The 18,561-nt window shown below is 39.1% G+C and overlaps 1 protein-coding gene across 1 annotated transcript in view; it reads right to left on the bottom strand.

The window, feature by feature from the left end:
- The window catches only part of CYP7B1 (cytochrome P450 family 7 subfamily B member 1), a 187,905-nt gene that overhangs the window by 6,343 nt on the left and 163,001 nt on the right, over positions 1 to 18,561 (bottom strand). The window contains exons 3-5 of the mRNA XM_079901550.1: positions 17,088 to 17,675; positions 16,406 to 16,612; positions 6,347 to 6,522 (exon numbers count right to left, since the gene is read on the bottom strand). Of these exons, the coding sequence (XP_079757676.1) occupies positions 6,347 to 6,522; positions 16,406 to 16,612; positions 17,088 to 17,675 (971 nt within the window). The remainder of the gene's footprint in view (positions 1 to 6,346; positions 6,523 to 16,405; positions 16,613 to 17,087; positions 17,676 to 18,561) is intronic.

Raw genomic sequence — 18,561 nt, 5'->3', positions numbered from 1 at the left:
TAACTCTCTTGGTTTCTGAGATGTTTTCACAAGTAAGTTATAGTACTTGTTCCAGAAAATTACGGGACTGGTTTATGGAGGGTGTTGGGTCCTCCATCTTAATTTACTCTCGTGTGAGTCTCTGAGAGGACACTGAAGGACCTTATTTTAGCCCATGGTGAATTAAACCATCGATTACATTAACGCACATGGCACGCATGACAATGACCAAGTCTTTCCCTTACGCGGTGCTCATTAGCATTAGACCTGCTCAGCTCACAGCTTTGCTATGAACTATGAAGCCAAAGGCAAAGAAGCAGGTCAGACTGAAAGCATTTAGGTTATAGCGAAAACCCTACAGTTCACGTATAAATCCTGAATCCGTCACAGATGATCTGATTTTCTCACTCAATGCCAGTATTCATGTCAGCAAAATCATTTCCTTTAAAAGTATTGGTTTTATCCCCAATTACCTAGGATACTGATGTTGATAAATATTCAAGCTTAGAGAACACATTTTGTGTGGTTTCTATTCCACCCCCTAAACTTGCAAGTTGATGAAATCATAATGGCAAAATTAATCTGCATCAGAGTGCAAGTATATTTTCCCACAGATAGTTCTGGGATGTATCTGGATAGGATCTACCCAGTGCTAACCTAAAAGTATCTGTCCATCCTTGTAGTACGGATAAGGACATTCTCTGTGGACATCCACTTTGTTACTGGAGATAGGATGGCTATACGGCACTCTCTCCCAGTAAATCTTTTTCCATTACTGGGGCCCAAGCCTGCTTGCCTGGGTTCAGTACAGGTGCTTCCTCCTTCTTACTGACCAATCTGAGGAGACCAGCGCTCTTCCCAAGAGCTCCTTCCCTAGGCCAAACCAGTTGATGTCAATTTTGCCACAAAATGGTTTTCTATTCTGAAAAGCTCTCCCTGTGGTCAGTCCTATGGTTGAAGCCAGAACATGCAAAAGGAAAACTTAGCTTGGGTTACGACTTCATAGTGTGCTGATATCATCAATAAACCAGAGACTGTCAGGGCTTTTCTATGTTTCTTTGTGTACATGAATATGCAGCCGAGAAGTCACAGTGACCAGCAAAGAATGCCCAAGGGCTCTCCCCGCCCTGCCATGTTCAGGTAGCGTACGTTCAATACCCCCAAACATCTAGTCAACCAGTAATGTCACTCCTCTAGTTTTCCATCACCTTCCATTCGATTTCCTCACAATAAATATCATAGAAATTCCTATTTAGTTGTTTATATTATGAAACAAGAAGGGAAAAGGCCAACTTCTTTTGCTCTGTGGCTACCATTAAGCTCAAAGGGCATATGGGCATAAATAGCTTTTTGAGTCAAAATTTCTTCTCAGTTTGTTTTCCGTTGCCAGGACATGGAGAACCCAAGCAGGAGCCAATTTTAGGATGGGCTTGTGGCAGCTGCTAAGAATATAGTCTGGTTTTAGAAAAAAAAGAAGGGGTGTAATAGTCTCACCCCAGAAATTCTGGGGTCACAGTGACATAGAACAAAAAGTTAGAAAGCTCAAGATGCTTTGATCTTTGATCTGGAACAACTTGAATACAGGATTTGTCATGTTGCAGTGACCATAACAGCTGGGTGCTTCATGATTAAAAAGGGTCAATTAAATGCAATATTATTCAATGGAGAAGAACAGAGAAATCATAAGAGAAAAGCATGAGACACTGAAATTCCCCATCACTCCTCTACTGACTGTTGTGGTTGTTCCTCAACATCTTTCTTCTGCATGAGATCTCTCGAGGCACCAATTGTGGTAATCACATTGCTCTGGCCTCTCACTGATTTAGGAGAGGGTGTATGAACCCGTCTCTCGGTGCTACAGGGGAGGAGTGTATGGGGCCATCTGGGAGAAGTTCTCTTCTTGTGAAGAAAGAAAAACACGACAACATGGTCCATCACTCTTCCTCCTCTAGACCTGGTTATATGTGAATATGATGCCTGCAAGGCTGCAGCTATGCTGTCACCAGGCTGAAGCTAGCCCTCAGGAGATGGCAAGCCAAGAAATCCCAGGAGATGGGAGGTGTCACACTGTCTTATTTATCTCCATATTTTCAAAGCCCCACCAGAGTGCTATGCACAGTGAGGTTCCATAGATGTCTGTTGAATTAGTGAATAAATACATGACAATAAAGTATATTTTAAAAGCAATCTTCAAGCTTTTGAAGAAAACAGAGATATTGAATGAATAAATAAAGATGGAGAGAATGAAGAGTAGATGAATATTCAAATAGAAAATGTTTACAAATAGAAAATGGTATAATATTTAGTACTAGAAATAAAGATTGGGTAGACGATACAATTTCCTGGATAGAGAAGAATTCTGGGTATGAGTGACTGAGGAACACTGCATACCACCCTAATCTGTGTCCTCCAAATTTTGTTTAGTTCGGTTCAACAGCTTCTTTTTAGCACTTCCTGTATGTGCAGCATTGAAGTTTGGTTGCTCAGTGGTTGATCAGTTTATGTTTGTATCCTTGAAATGTACTAAATGGCACAATCTCTATTCCAGTTTGAGAGACAGACAAAAAATTATTGAGAGTATTTCCACATTTGTCATGACTAGTATATTCTAATAATAGTGGAAATAATCAAAAGAATGTTGATACAACAATTTTTATAGTGATTTAGAATTTTTTCAAGGGCTTTCAAATTTATCACTTTATAATCCTTACACCTCCGAGAAGTAGGTTGGGCAGACTTGCATGAGGTGAAATAAGGCTTTTCGTCTTCAGAGCCTTGGCGGGGGGTTGGGGGTACGTCAAAGGCTTTGTAATTACTTTGTTGTTTCCCTGTGTCCTTACTTTAGGAGGCTATATGGTTAAGGTAATGCGTTACCATCTTAAATGTTGGCTGTTTCTTCCCTATGGCCCAGCCCTTTATACCTCAGCACCTCCGTAGAAAAACCAACCAATAGATCTGGTCTTCTCCATAGCTCTATTTTTGGATGCTGCATTTTGGCAGAAAAGTAATCATCACCATTTACTGATCACTTGAGAGCCAGTGGCTAGAATTCTGGCTGACAACTGACAAATTTGAAGAAGCCTTCATAAAATTTTTAAAAAGTATCCATTCCTAGTTAATTAAGAGATCATCTAGATTTTCTTGGGTAGCATTTAGACCGATAAAGAAAGAAAAGAGAATTGGGAATAGGTGGTTCCTTTTGCTCTCTCTCATTGTTTTAATTTCACGTGCCAATTTTCTTTTCCACATCAGCACGTGCCACCCGACTGGCTAACATTACAATAAGCTAAGGAACCCATATTCAGGAAAAGAATACTTCTTAACACAGTTTACGTGTTGCTAGCTTACAGGCCCAATTAGGTTCCCAAACATTTTTTGTTTAGCCTACATTGCGTTTTAAACTTAATTTCTCCAAACGTTTAAAAATTCTAAGCTTCACCCAGGAATCTGAAGTTTAAAAAAAAATAATAAAAATGACTTGGTCGCATCAGGTCTACATGCTTGTTAAGGACTGAGGGTTGGTTCCAAAGTAGCCACGTGGTCTCCCTTAGATGCCTCCTGGGCTGTCCTTTCACCAGAGTTCTCACCACTCCTGATAGTATTGCTATATTTACACACAAGCCACCTCATCTACTGGATCTAATTAGGCCCAGTACACATCTGAATGTGCGATATCTGTAGTGATTTAACGTTTCAACTGAAGTATATGTTCACTTTCAGAACATTCATCCATCTCAGCACCTCCTATTTATTTCCTTCTATGGGTCTCCTACATGCCAGGCACTGAGAATTCAGAGAAGGTAAGGACAAGGTCTCTCCCCTCCTGGAACTTACAGTATACGGACACACAGGCAAACAAGTAATTGCAAAATACCGTGGGGTGTGCCGCATAACAAAGGTACACCCAGGCCACAGAGTGAGCAGTGGCAGATTCTCTGAGGAATGAGGTGGGAATCAGGGGCAAAGAAGAGGTGATTAAGGGGGATTACTGTGGAGTCACCTGGAGTCTCTCGGTGGACAAGAGAGGCATTCAACAATAGAGAGATGGGTGAAGGAAGATATAACCTGTTTCTAGAATGAAATACTCTAGGGTCTCTTGGGCTTGAACATCCTGAAACCATGCCTCACTGGGTTGGGGGGAACCAATGTTCCACGAAGGCACCTCAGGTTCCATGTCCTCTGAGAATAACTATACTTATATCTGGAGTTGGTCTTCCTCATGATTTTAGCCTAAGAGCTATTGGCTACTTTCTATATCTAAGGGCTGGTCTTCTCATTCAAGATCTGTAGGGTACAAAAGTCAGGCAGTGAGGAGTGTGAACTTCGGATGAGCTCCTGGGATAGTGCTGTCCGTGACAAAGACCAAGGATGGAATTTTCCAGAACTTTCTTCTCTTTTCTTACTGTTAGTGCATGATTGTTTTGGGATGGGCATCTGTTACACGAGCCTCTATACCATCTACTTATTGCCATCCTAAGTGATTAAGAACAAAAGGAATCAATCCATAAGCCTGAGAGTGGTAAGTGCTCAGTAAATGTTTATAGAGTGAATGATTACATAAGGCCTTGTCAAAGCATATAGAATTGGTTCTGAACGATACCATTTTTTTTCTGTGCTGCTAACTATCAGCATTCCGCAACTAATTTCAAGGAAACAATACCATAGCAAAAATTAGCTAGTTGATTTGAACATTAGTCAGGCATAGTTGGCTAATGTTAAGTCTAGTAAATAATAGAGAATGCTCTTCAACTCAAGCTAGAGCTGCCCTAATGATGCTAAGTCAGAGTTCACAATACTGCAATTTTGTTCTTCCCACGGATTTAGTATGAGGCAAACCCGTCCGACTACTCTTTATGATGTAAAGTTTGGGCATTGATATTTAGCATGCCACAGGAAAAGTATAAATCGACACACTTTCAAATGTTTAGCTTTGATATTTAAATTCCTAGAAGTCTAACTCACGGTCTTTTCCATCATGGTGGCAGGGTTGGGGGTAGAGAACAGGAGGATCCCTAAGACCTTACCAACGGTGGTGTTTGGTAAACATTTATTATTTTTTGATAACTTTAATGTTGATTTTACTATTGTGACATGAATAATAAACTTGATGACTAGCAGGATAATCACATAATAAAAATACTAAGCAGAAATTAAAAATTGTAGATAGAAATGAAACTTTTTAAATTTTAAAATATTTTTCAAATATTAGCTATTTACTTGCTTTACTTATTGACCACCTAGTTCCGTAGGGAATTTCTTTTTTTTTTGATATTTACAAACGTGGAGATGAAGCCTGTTGTCTGCAAAAATGTTCATTCACTCACCAATACCCTACTTCTTATCTGCTATCATTATTCACATAACGCCTCTTCTGAAATACACAGAAACCATATGTACATTCTCCCCTCACTTAAACAATTTTGCCTTTGCTGATGAAATAAATGCTAATTATCTCATTGTATTTGAAGTTTGTCCTTTTCTTATTAATTTCCAAAATTCAACAAGATTTTAATCCAGCCTGGCTGAAAAACATCTTAGAAACGGGGTTTAAAAGTGGTTCAGCTCTAAACTGCTCAAAAAGAGCACAGAAGTTTCCCTTTGAAAAATGGCATTTTATACACAAAAACCACTGCAGCAACAACGTGACTTCCTGAGAAGCACAGGCAGAAGATGACTCTGCTCAATTTGCATGCAGGTGGTGAACCTCTGAAGTGGTATTAAGGGATGAGCCAAGGTGGATTAATTTCCAGTCTTTGATATTCATTAACTCCAGCTTCAGAAAAAAATACAAGGAGATGACACAATTACCCTCAGAGCTTTACCTGTGAGCAGCAGCTTCACAATCTCAAGTTCATAATGCCATCCTAATTGATCAAGAAGGGGCACATACCTTTAGTAAGAGGTGAAAAAGTAGATGAGCTTAACTCTGGCAAGGACGGTATCTGACTCTGGGACAGTCAACCCCACTCTGGAAACACTTAGCAGAAGAGTCATTATTTATTCTCTAAGCCACCTGTCAATAGCTAGCCCTCCATGGGTTTTAATAATTCTCTGCCAAGCAAAACTTAATTTAGGCCTCAAGTGAATAGTGTCCATCAAGGTATCAACGTTCCTTTCAGTTGAGGGAACTGGAGTTTAGTCTCATCGCTGTATTTCTCTTTATAGATCGTGAAACCTTTGAAAGAGAGATCCTTAAGGAAACCTTTCAGTAAATAGGAAAATGTTCCCATTGGAAGGAAAAACAGGAGTCATTAAGCTCTCTCAAATTCTTTCTGGAACAAGATGGTAAGAGAAAGAGCGATCACGAGGGAGAGGAATGTGCGTGCAGTATCTAAGAGGGAGCAATACCGGCGTGATGTTTATTTACCTCTGGAGCTTCAAAGATTTCAGGGTCATAATGTAAGACGGGAGGAAAGATGCCTACAAAGTCTCCCTTTCGCAGACAGCAGTCCTGGCTCTCTAAGTGTAGTGTCAAGTCCTCTTGAACGACGCGAAAGATGCCAGAAAAGGAGCATAGTCGCAAGACCTCAAGAATGGTGCTTTCTGAAAGAAACAAGCAACATTTTATTAAAATGTGACTGCTCCTGAAAAGTGCTCGCAATTTGCCATTAAAGCGCATAAACAATAGCTGTGATTGACAGGGAAATCCTTTCCCAATCAGATCCATTGAGCACCAGCAAGGAGCCAATGGGGGCTCTGAACGGGAGTGAGGAGGGGAGGGATGAGACAGCTGTGGCCCAGCCCCCAAAGCTCGGGGCATTTCACAGGCAGGAGACAACAGCGCTGTACTGGGGCAGAAAGTCATTCATTAGGAACTTCGTAGGCAAGAATGATCTGCAAGAGAGGAAGTCTGTGTTGGGGCATACGCACTGGAAATTAAAACCGTATCCCAGTTAAAGTACACCACTGGTGGGTTATTTCACCAACCTTCGGAACAGTGATGCCTTCAAAGCCAGGCTTAGGCATTTACTAACCACTTAGGCAGTTAATAGTAAAGTAATTGTAGTAGTGCTTTCTGAGATAGCTTAACACTTAATTTCTTTTATGCTGGTTGTAAATAAAATGTGAGTCAGCATTTGCTGGAAAAATTTCAAAGGGAAAATACTTTAATAGGAATCCGAAGAAAACCATATTTCCCCCAGCATCCAGGGAAAATAACAGCCACCATCATAACCTGGAAGATTCCAGAAGCTGAACGTCCTTGCTTTCCCAGTGGCCTTCACCTTTTGCTCCTAGCACGACAGATTTTATGGCTAATTTCCGGCAATTTATCCTGGCAGTTTGAGGAGGAATTCCTTTGGGAATAATATGCATAATTTGCATAAATCATTCTGATAGCATGCATATCAGCATGCAGCTCCTGTCTAGGTCTGCATCTTTGCCTTCATAATCAAAACTGACTATGTTTTCACCAGCGTGAATGGGTCTTAGAAGAAAAAGCTTGATTCTCTCTAATCAGCAATGCGAAAAAAGAGCTCCAAATTGAGCGTTCTTTCCCCCTTCACATGGTAACAAATGGTTGTATTTATGGCTTGCAATTTAGAATCTCTCTCTCTCTCTCTCTCTCTCACACACACACACACACACACACACACACACAGAGGCCAGTTTCTTAGTGTTCAGCAAAGGTCTGAAATGTAGAATAACCAATTATTAGATTATAGAGGCGGGCAGGTCAGTGAGGGCTTGCGTCAGGCAAAAAATAAAAATAAATGCTATTTCCCCCAAATTGAAATCTATGCACAGCTTGCATAGGGCTATCAAGTAGCTTTGGGGACCTTCTCCCAGGAGGTTTCTCCCTAAGCATTCATTTGTCTAAAGAAATGAGGCTGCGGTCAGCTCTGTGTGGCCAGTGTGGTGATTCGATATGACGTATAGTGAGGCTGTGCATATTCTTCTGGACTGCCTTCGTTATTATAATCAGGAAGAGTCAAATCGGTTTGTTGGTGACAGGGCCAGAAAAGAACTTTGGTTTTGGAACATGGACTCCACTGCAGATAGCCACAAGGCACCTGACACGACGGATTTCAGCTGGCAGGACACAAGCGACCAACATTTCTATGGTGAAAAGCAAGGGTCAGCTTCCCGTGTACTGCTGCTGGCTCATGTTGAATCAACAGCAGCATAACATCATTTTAGCTTGTGGTGTGAAATGGTAGCTGACATATGCAGCAGTGCTGTGCACCCACCAGGTCCAGGAGTGGTGTGGGAAGAAGAAATACAAAAGCAAAATAATTGTGGGGTGGCCACTGTGACAGGGCAGGCATCCGAATAACACGGTCACATCCCATTGGCTGACGTGCTCGCGGGAAGTGTGGCAGCTTGCGCCCACTGCGGTATCACAAATGACAATTGGGCAAGCGTATCTTATGCAGAAGTTAATCACAATAATGGAGCACAAAGTGTGGCTTAGCGGTCAGGTCATAAATGACAAATCTGTTTTACCTTCCAGGACCGGTTATGTGCGCGAGACGAGGTTGGCTCTGGATCGCAGCGATCATGTTGAGACTCATCGGAGGACAAAAGGAATGAGTGGCATTATTATCCACAAAGGAGAGGGGAGCTTCCGTGGCTCTGCGTTACAACGTACAGACACAAAAGCCACAGCCTTGCCGCCAGCTCCAGGAAGAATGCAGGCAGGGCTATATATACGTTGAGAAGAATGACAACTGCACAATAAAAAAAAAATTGCAGCCTCTACTTGTAGTTGTCATAGTTGAGCAGACACCAGCCAGTGCCACTGACAGACCAGCTGGGCCCTGGGAGGCCTTCCATGCTGCACAGTAAATTACCCTGCATGGCGGAGCAACATCTGTTTCTGTGCTAGTGCCGAACAAACAAGGCAATTGAAAACATACCAAGGGATAACCAAGCAACAGATGAACATGACCCGCATTTTTTCCCCCCTTCTCACACTCGAGGTGCTAAACTTCATTGTGCAAGCGCTCCACGGAAGAGAGGCCAGGTTGGTTTGATAAGGTGTTGTCAGAGAGATTTTACATATTTCCAAAATGGAAAGAAAAACCTGATAGTATTGTTATTCTTAGAATCTTCTTTCCCCCTTCTATCTTCATTTCTTTTATACCAAAGCTAGCACTCAGTTCTCAATTCGCTCTAGAATTAAAAAAAAAAAAAAAAACTTTCCATACACTTATAAATATTCAGTCTTTAAACCTAATTTGCTATACTTAGTTCACATGCCTTCAAGCATTTGTCTTCCAATTTCCACTGAATAAATGCGTACTAATGAGAACTAGAGCAAGCTGCTGAGGCAAAGCTGGGTGACTTGGGTCTGGCCTGCCACCAGCTTGTGATAGGCGGGCAAATTGAGTTAAAATGAAAAGTCTTGTCAGCTGAAATTCAACATGGTAGCCAAACAGCAAGCTGTCAATCATTCCAGCCAAAACAAGGGACTGCAGGTAATAAAAGGTCATTGTGATCATTAGTGCACTTGGCTTTCATATGCAAGTTAATTTTAATTAAACATGATCTCTATCTGTAAATGTTTTATAAAACTTGTGCATAATGGGTTGTTAATTTATACTTACATTTAGCAGGTAATAGGACCCTCTACTTACTAAACGCATTGTAGAAAAATGGCTATCAAGAATGCAAATATTTGGGGGGTAATTTACACCAGGCACTGCAAGGTGCCAACAATTGCAATTGTGATTAAGATAAGGCTGCCTGTGTTTTATTAAGAAGTGAACTTTACTGACTAGTATCACCAGGGAACTGGATTCCAGAATTCCCACAGTGAACTTACAATTCAAAGCCTGCCCTGTCTTCTTCACTTGGCCAGGGAGATTTCTCTTTGCAGGATATAAAAATATTCTGATTAAGTATCCCTTCTAAGCAAAAAGCTGGGGAGTATGTTGAGCTAAGATGCTTTATAATGTGACGGGGAAGGAATATGGCAAAGGAGAGGAAATGCTGGTAGAAAAAGGAATATATACACTCTCTCTTCTGCCCTCATAGCTCAATGCTGGCTGTACTAATTGACAGATGATTCTCATTTGCAGATTTAAAGAGCTGAAGCCGTTCATGACAATCAATAATGCATGTTACAACGCAACCACAAATAAGCACATCCAAATTTCTGCCTCACACTTAGGCTATGTCTGGATATGTGGAATGAATGTACTGTGACATGGCCAGACTGTTAATTTGGGTCATCTTAATGATTGGTGCAGACTGTCACACCATCTGATTAGCCATGGTGATCAGTGGATAGCGGCAGTGGCTGCAGTGAAATGAGCAGCCAGACCCTGCTGCAGTCGACTGGGGCTGAACACGCCGATGGTCTGAAAAAGGCAGGCGGACAGGAAAGGGAAAGGGGGCTCTGGAGGCAGTGTGCGCTAGAAGGGTGAGGGTGAGGAAACAGAGTGAGCCTCCAGATGTGTAGGCGAGTTTTTACAAAACCACTTTCGAGACAGGTGAGAAGGTAAATAAGGCACTGTGGTCATCAGACAATTTGAAGCCAAATAATTACTCTTTGGCTCAACAACTGTGTATTTTAAGTAAAGTTAAAAGCAAATCTGAATTGGTACGAATGCCTTTCACTCTGCGCTGCAGGCACGGCTTTTGGTTTACTGCTAAAATACACAAACGTAAATTCAACATTCACAGAGTCAATAAATGCACTATTAAGGAATTTCTCTGCTCAGGGCACTGGGCCACTGCTGTTGGTGGACAAAGAGAACAGAGAATATGGATGTGGCCTTCACACACACTACAATCTAGGTGTTAAGTCGGAAGGTACATATATACAGGAATGCTCTCCAGGATCCTAGTGAAGATACTGTTCAATTTTTGATTGAATAACTCCAATGATGGCATTCAGAAAGTCCATTTTAGTAGCAAGTTATTTTTCGTACTGAGCTGAATTTTCCTCCCTTAAATTTCCACCCTTTAGAAGACACAAAGGCAAAAAAATTGAATCTCTCTTCCACATAACAGCCCTTTAAAAATATTTAAAGACAACTATCATGTCATTTTTTAATTGTCCATCAGAGATGATATGGCCTTTAGTCTTCAATTCAATTAGTCAATATGCCTCTTAAAATGTGGCAGAGCTGGGTGTGCTATTTCAGTTGGAAAAGTAGAGAGGAACTACTTTCTCTGCCCTAGATACCACACTTCTATTAATATTTTGTTGGAAGCAGATGAGCAACAGATTTTTGAAGTAATATCTCTCCATGGACTTGTGTTAAGCTTTCTGATATCCTATAGGTGATCAGCTCTGACTGCTCATTGCAATCACCAAGGTGGTTTTAAAAAAATAAATGTTCCATAACCGGCCAATAGCATCAGAACCACTGCATTAACTAAAACCTTTAAATTAGTGGTTTTGAACCTTGGTTACACATTAGAGTCGCTTTGGAAGCTTGTAACGCCATCAGCCTGCACCCCAGACCAATGAAATCAGAACCTCTGGGGGTGGTTTGAGTACTTTTTAAAGCTCCTGAGATGATTCCAATGAGCAACGGAGGTTGAGAACCACCCTATTCTGCTGGGCCACACATTTCCTCATTCTATTCTTACGCAGTTGATTTTTAGACCTAAGTACAATAATTTGAATTCTTATTAAATTTCCCTTTCAATCCTTTCAACTCCTGTTGCTGCCATTCATTATATTATCTAGCCCTCTTTGTTTTGTGCTGAGCTGAAAATTTGACAAACATCCAAATTAGTATTTTTCACTTTTTAACCAATGTCTCCTTATGTTACACATAAAAATCTCATTACCTGATTTCTGGTATACGCTTTGTGGGAGATACCTCTCTCTCCTCCCCCAGTTAGAAATTTCTAAAATGAAGTAGAATTTTTACCTCCTGTATATCCCCACTGGAAGAGAGGATTTTGTTAAACTTTACTACTGCTGTCTAAATTATAGACACTTTTAATTTTTCAAATACACAATTATTTTATAATATTGAATGAGCTTTTTCAAAATAACACCCACAGTTATGACAAATACATCACACTAAGACGTTAATAGTAAGGCAAACTGTGTGTGTGTGTGTGTGTGTGAGGGGGGATATACTGGAACTCTCTTTGTAACTTTTCTGTAAAACTATTCTAAATAAAAAGTTTATTTAAAAAAACCCTCAAAATTCTGATGTGAACCTCTAGCCCCAACCTCACCCTCAAACGCAACTGCATTTGAGAATTCGTGATATGTATCCTTGTAAAATATAATGGGCAAGGTCTCTGGTACATTTCTAGGGCATTTTCCCCCGAGTTGACAACATTTATACGTTAGCGCTGAAGTTAGGTAGAGCCAGCATCAATTTCTGGCTCTGCCACTATCTAGTTGTATGATTTGGGTTGGTTAACTAATCTTTCTGCACCTTGTTACACAACAATTAAATGAAGATAATAATACTTGAGGATTAGATAAGCTATACTTGTACTTACATATATATATATATATATATATATATATATAAGCTAGTACTTGATCATTAAATAAGCTAATAAAAGCCTGATACATAGTAAAATAATAATTATGAATATTATCATAATGTCTCATCCTGAAATTAAGAATACAGTTAACACTGTACCATCTAGCCCACATTTTCTGATCTAATCATGTGCATATCACAGCTGGCGCTGATGAATCAAGATACAAAGAACTCCTCTCCCCTCTCTGTTTGGACAATGAAAAAAGACTCAAAAAATTCTGCTATCAGATAGGTTTGAGGGGAAAAGCGTGAGTGTGGCCAGAAAACCCAAGTTAAAATCCTGCTTCTCTCCTTTACCTCCATGACCTTATTAGCCAAGTTATTTAGCACCCTGAGAATTTTCTCATCTGTAAAAATGACAAAATAATAGCTCCCCCAGTCACCCAGTATCTTAAAGAAGATCATATGAAACAATAAAAGTCCATAAAATTGCTTTGAAATATTGAAGTCATGAATATATTTAACATGAACTATGTCTAATGATAATACCAGCTTGGTTCGTAAATAATTGAAAATAAAGAAAACAACATAAACGTCATAGGGATGCCACTGAGGTTAAACATCATCTTGGTGATAACAATAGACAACATTTACTGAACCCATACTTTTTAAGTTATTTAAATACATTTTTCAGGTAAATCTTGAAGTAAGAAGTAGTACTCAATGAGATTATTTGTTATCCATTTATCAAAACTTCAATTTTGAGAACTTTCTCTTCTCACATTATCTTTTTCTCTTATATTCTCTCTGAATCAACTTTTCTACTTTTCTTTTTCCTGTATTGGAAACCTGTAGTTCTAAGTCCTACCTCTACCCCAGGTTCTTCTTTCCGGGAAAACAAAAACATTCTTACTTTTCTTTTAGAGTTTCTCAAACTTTCATTCTATCAGCAACTTCTCCTATGGAAATTTAGGTCCCAAGTAACAGTTATCTGAACCCCACTGTATATACTATCTTATTCTAAATTTATATGTAATTGTAGAGACCTTTACTAAACACTGATATTCAATTTTAGTGAGGACCTGGTACGCAGAATCTTTATAACAAGTTCCATATCTAAAACAATATAGTTGTGTTTTTCTTTATCTAAAAGAAACGGGTAGGATGGTTGTAAAGAAAGACGCTCAGGAGCACTGGAAAAAAGCATAAGTCCGTCACAGCCTCTTGCAACGGATGACTGCGTTGAATTGCGTGAACAGGCTTGATATTTAAAAGCCCACTTGATGCTGCACGTTTTAAGTTTTGCTGATGTTGTGTGTATACTGATGTCAGAGTAAATCGGACACACGCGAGGCCTATAGGATTGGGCCACGAGTGTCAATAACATGTGCACGATGATCACACCACGATAAGCCTATGCCCCCTCGGGCTCTGTCTTCAAGGATCACTCTAAACAAGAGAAATCATTTTTCTTTAGGAATAACATACTGGTTTCTACAGCATTCTAACTTTCCTTTCCAACTTCGCTTTATTATCGATGCGCGATGACATGCAAAATCTCTGTAAGAAAAACTCCTTTCCCTTTGTTTGCTCTACCAATATCAAAATCCTCCTTCCTGGTTTAAAAAAAAAATGCAGCATTCCTTTCATCCTTGTGAACTTTTTTCTTATAATAATAAAAATTCAAGATATCTTTCTTTAAAGAAATTGTACTTAGAATACATAGAACTCTTGCTTTAAGGAGATGAGATGCACATACACTCATCCCATGCAGTGCACTGTACACATTTAATTCTGTAAATCTTGCCTTTCCTCATATAGTTCATACCCTTTTGATAGAGAGAAATACGATAGAGCTATGACTAGATGCAGAGGTTATCTGTTGTGAGTCTGATTCGTATAAAAATTTGCTTCAATCTGCATTGAAGATGCAATCTGATAGACATTGCTTCAAACTGTCTATCTGGAGAAAGAAAAAAAGTGGACCCTATTATCTAGAAGATTCAATTCTCGTAATGAACAACACTGGCCTCTGCTGGTACCCGAGGTTGTGATGAACGGGGTCTACCTTCTAGATGGCTGAAGGTGCTTCCTGTACTCAGGTGGGTCTCCAGGCACTTGGGATTGGTGATGGTCATTTGTTGATGATAAGTGAGCTGTAAATGTCTGAGGGCTCCTGGATGAAAATCTCTACTCTAGTGATGGACTTAAATGGACCCGGATGACGGCTCTGGAACCTGCCATTTCTTCAGCTTGAATAAATTTAAACGTGTCTGCTTTAATACCACAATTTTAAAATGGTCTTTTCTTTCAATAGTGAGAAGTTAAGAGTAAAAAGTAAGTTGATGAATTTCAACTAAATTTTAAGAGTTTATAACTGTGTTCTGGATACAAACACATATTCCTTAAAGTTTATTTGCTTTACGTCCCTGTATACATTATCTGACTCATAAAATGCAACTGAAATTACTTGAATAAATGGGAGATGAAACCTTGATATTCATAGGAACCATAAATCTTCTACCCAGAAAATACTGTGTGTCTGCGTGAAAGCAACTACCCAGAACTTTACGCAAAGTTTGTGCATTTGGTCCCCAGTCATTCTGAAAAGCAAAATAAAATAATATTTGTATTTTAATAATGCTGGGATTATTTTCCTTCTCCAAGCAAATATAAAATTACTTTGATAATGCACTTTGTTCTACAGCGGAAACTAACACAACACTGTAAAGCAATTATACTCCAATAAAAAAAATAAATAAAATTACTTTGATAACGTATGCTAAAAACGGCATGACTGAACAAGCTAGCCAACTGTCACTACAAGGCAAGCTTCCTGCTACTGCCTTTGATGGGTCTTATCCTAACCAGTGGGAACAACCTCCGGAACACTTGGGGCCATTCTTCTTAATGTCAGCTGGTGGTCAACACTGATCAAGACCTGTAGGGCCTTTGCTCCCAGAAGTTCCCATCAAAGAACCTGGAACATATTTAAAAGGGAGAAAATTGAGGCCAACATGGGCTAAGATACTTGCCTACATTGTCAAACGAGGGGAGCAACAGAGATATATAAAGACTTGCTCCTGCATTTGTCCAAAGGGCCCTGGAATAGTGTATAGTAAAAGAAACCACAGGATGAAACGTCAACACAGACAAAGCAGAGAATAACTCGTTGGACTGGAATTTAACTTTGGGAATTAAAATTCATTCACATAATGAGAGTCGTCTTATCAAAACCGGAAAAGGCGAATCCACTGTTATCAAAAGCTCACTGTTACAGGCACACAGGCCTACAGAGAAAAAGAAAAGCAACTTAGTCACTTCTGACCTCAAACGTATTTGAAATAGTGACCATGCATATCTCATGAACCAGTGACTATTTTATAAAATATTGACATTTCACATGAAGTAATTTGTAGCTGTGGCTTTTTCTTTTCCCTCCCTCACTCCCTCCCTTTCTTCCCTCCTGTTTTTTTTTCTTCCCCAAGTGTGTTTAAATCATGAACTTCCAGTGGAAATCACTCTTACTACATTTTTGCGAATCGTACGCTGCAAACTGTATAATACATCTTAATCTCTGCCTGAAAATATAGACACCATTTGAGGGAAGAATAAGTGTGTTTTGCACACAAGTTGTCTGTCTGAAATACTTTCTTTTTTAATCCCGAATACCTTTCTTGTTAAGATAGCCCAGCATCGTTTGGAAAGCATTAACACACCAACAGATGCTCAGAGTCTAGTGACTTAACAGGCATAAACCTTTTTTTTTTTTCAAATAATTGCAAAGCTTTGGTTTAGCCTTTTGCATACCTTACATAGTTAATTACCTAGGCCTTAATGTTTACATGCAATGAGAGTATCTACAGCTATAAACTACATAATTTATAATTGATGTAAATGGGTGTTATTATGTCAATTAGGCAGCTGTGTCCTCCACCTCTTGGTAAACAGCTTTGAGTGATAAACTGACTTTGCAGAGAGGTACCTTCTTTTCTTCATAACAGATAAAAATAAATTACCAAGGTAGACCAGGCTGTCCAATTGTTCTCTGGTGAGGTGGATGGAAAATCCAGGCCCTTTCTTTTGACCTGTTGACTGCAGCAAATGGTCAATTTCGTCACGCAGCACTGCCATAGCTTCTGGGTGCCGTAGAAGGTAATACATCGTCCAGAACATAGTTGGAACCGTGTTTGACACAGAGGCCCAGAGCAAGCCTAAATGATGTGCTGGGAGAAAATAAGTGAAAAGGAAGATTAATAGCGTTTATTACACTGATTAGATTTGCAGTGTGCTAATTAAAAGATGTTAGGACACAGACCCAGCCAAGGATCAGTGCATGCTAATGAGGACCAATAGGCTTCTGAAGTCTAATTTTCTGCTTAATGAGAATAGTTTAAAATGTAATGTGTGTGTGGTGGGGGAGGGGAGGGGGGATGAGATAAGAGGAGTAAATGCAGCTTAGTTATACTCTTTCTCATTATCCCTGTTAAGTATCTTGCATTAGCATCTCAGCAAAAAAAAAAAAAAAAAAAAAAAAAAAAAATCAATTATCACAAAGGGTTGTTTCAGAGTAAAACATTTTATCATTAGCCAATTAGAAAGAGCATAAAAATTCTCAAGGTCACCATTTTGTCTTTTTATTTCAAAGGTCTACTGTAAATTATTTTATTTTAGACAAGGCATCATTCAGAAGTTTCTTACCTCCTATTTCAGTGTCCTTGGGCGTATAGTATTTCTCCAGGATATCTTGCCTCATTTGAACAACTTCTGACCATCCTTGTAACTTGGCTAAGTTTTCTGTTGTCAATTGTTTTATAAGTTTCGTTCGAATAGACTTGATGTTTCCTAGAAGCTCAATGGGTATGCCTGATGCTAAATGTGTGAATTTGCCATCAAATTTAAAAAAATCATCTCTTAACTCAGTCATGAATGTTTTCCTATCGCCAGAGAGAACATTTCCATGTATGGCTGTAAATGTCACCTCAAATATCACTGAGCTGCAGAATGTCAACAAATATTCCGTGTCCCAACTTGTGGTTTTTAAGAGCTGTGGTTCAAAAACTTGTTTTAGAGTCTGCATTGTGTTTTCCATCAGTGTGTCCAAATGCTTCCCTCGTAAAAGTTGATAGCTAGTATGAATCTTGTCGTTCAGGTCATGATATGTCATCATCTTTTTGACAGAAAACACTCTCATTAAGAATTTACTAGTAAACATTTGAAAGCTTAATTTTTGATTTTTTACCACTGACTGGTACTGGAAAGGGTCCAGGATAAACGTTATGTAATTTCCTAAAAGAAATAAATGAGAATATGAATTCATGTGGTAGTAAAACAAAATAAGATATCTGAAATTTGAGAATATCTTAATCAAAATTAGAAAGACCTTAATAACTCACATCTCAAAAGATGTAAAGTACAATAAAAATCTATTTGATTCAAAATTCCACTACATGTTTCCTTTTAAAATGGAAGATTGTGGGAAAACGCTAGAAGCTTGAAGTTAAATGTTCTGAAATTCTTAAAGACTTTCAAAAAGATAGTTTATTCTTCAAATTTTTATTTTAACAAACTACCAAGATACTTAAATTATCTTTTAAATAGGCTCAAAATTCATTACTTAAACACTTCTTATATTTTTCCCCAATAATACAATCAGAAAACAAACAAGCAACTCAAATTGGTAAGATGCTACTCCTTTACTGATCACTTACACTGCATAAAGAGCTTTTTCATACTTGGCGTTATCTTAGCTTTGATTGGATACAATAATTTTAACTCAAATAAATGAAGATGTGGTACGAAGCAGGTACTCACAAATGAACATCTAATTCAACACTAACAACAAATCACAAATACCAAGGTTTTCGTTTTATCGATGAGAAAATAGTAGCTCAGGGAGATTTAGTAACACGTCCAAACTCTCATATTGATTTGTGACCGAAAGAGGATTTCAGAACTAGATCCCATCCAATCACGCTTTCATCCATTCATTCATGCATGCATTCAACATTTATTGACATCCAGATACTTGGTTGGATCTCTTTCCTTTTGAGATAAAGATGTAAATGAACCATTGTATTGTTACGGACAGTAATAGAGCAGAGGTGGGAACACAATGTAAGGGCAACAGGAAGTGAGATATGCTTCGGTCTGCCTGGAGTTATCAACAAGGGTT

Source organism: Stenella coeruleoalba (assembly GCF_951394435.1).
Source record: "Stenella coeruleoalba genome assembly, chromosome: 17".
Classification (NCBI taxonomy): domain Eukaryota; kingdom Metazoa; phylum Chordata; class Mammalia; order Artiodactyla; family Delphinidae; genus Stenella; species Stenella coeruleoalba.
This window is presented reverse-complemented; position numbering and strand designations above follow the sequence as displayed.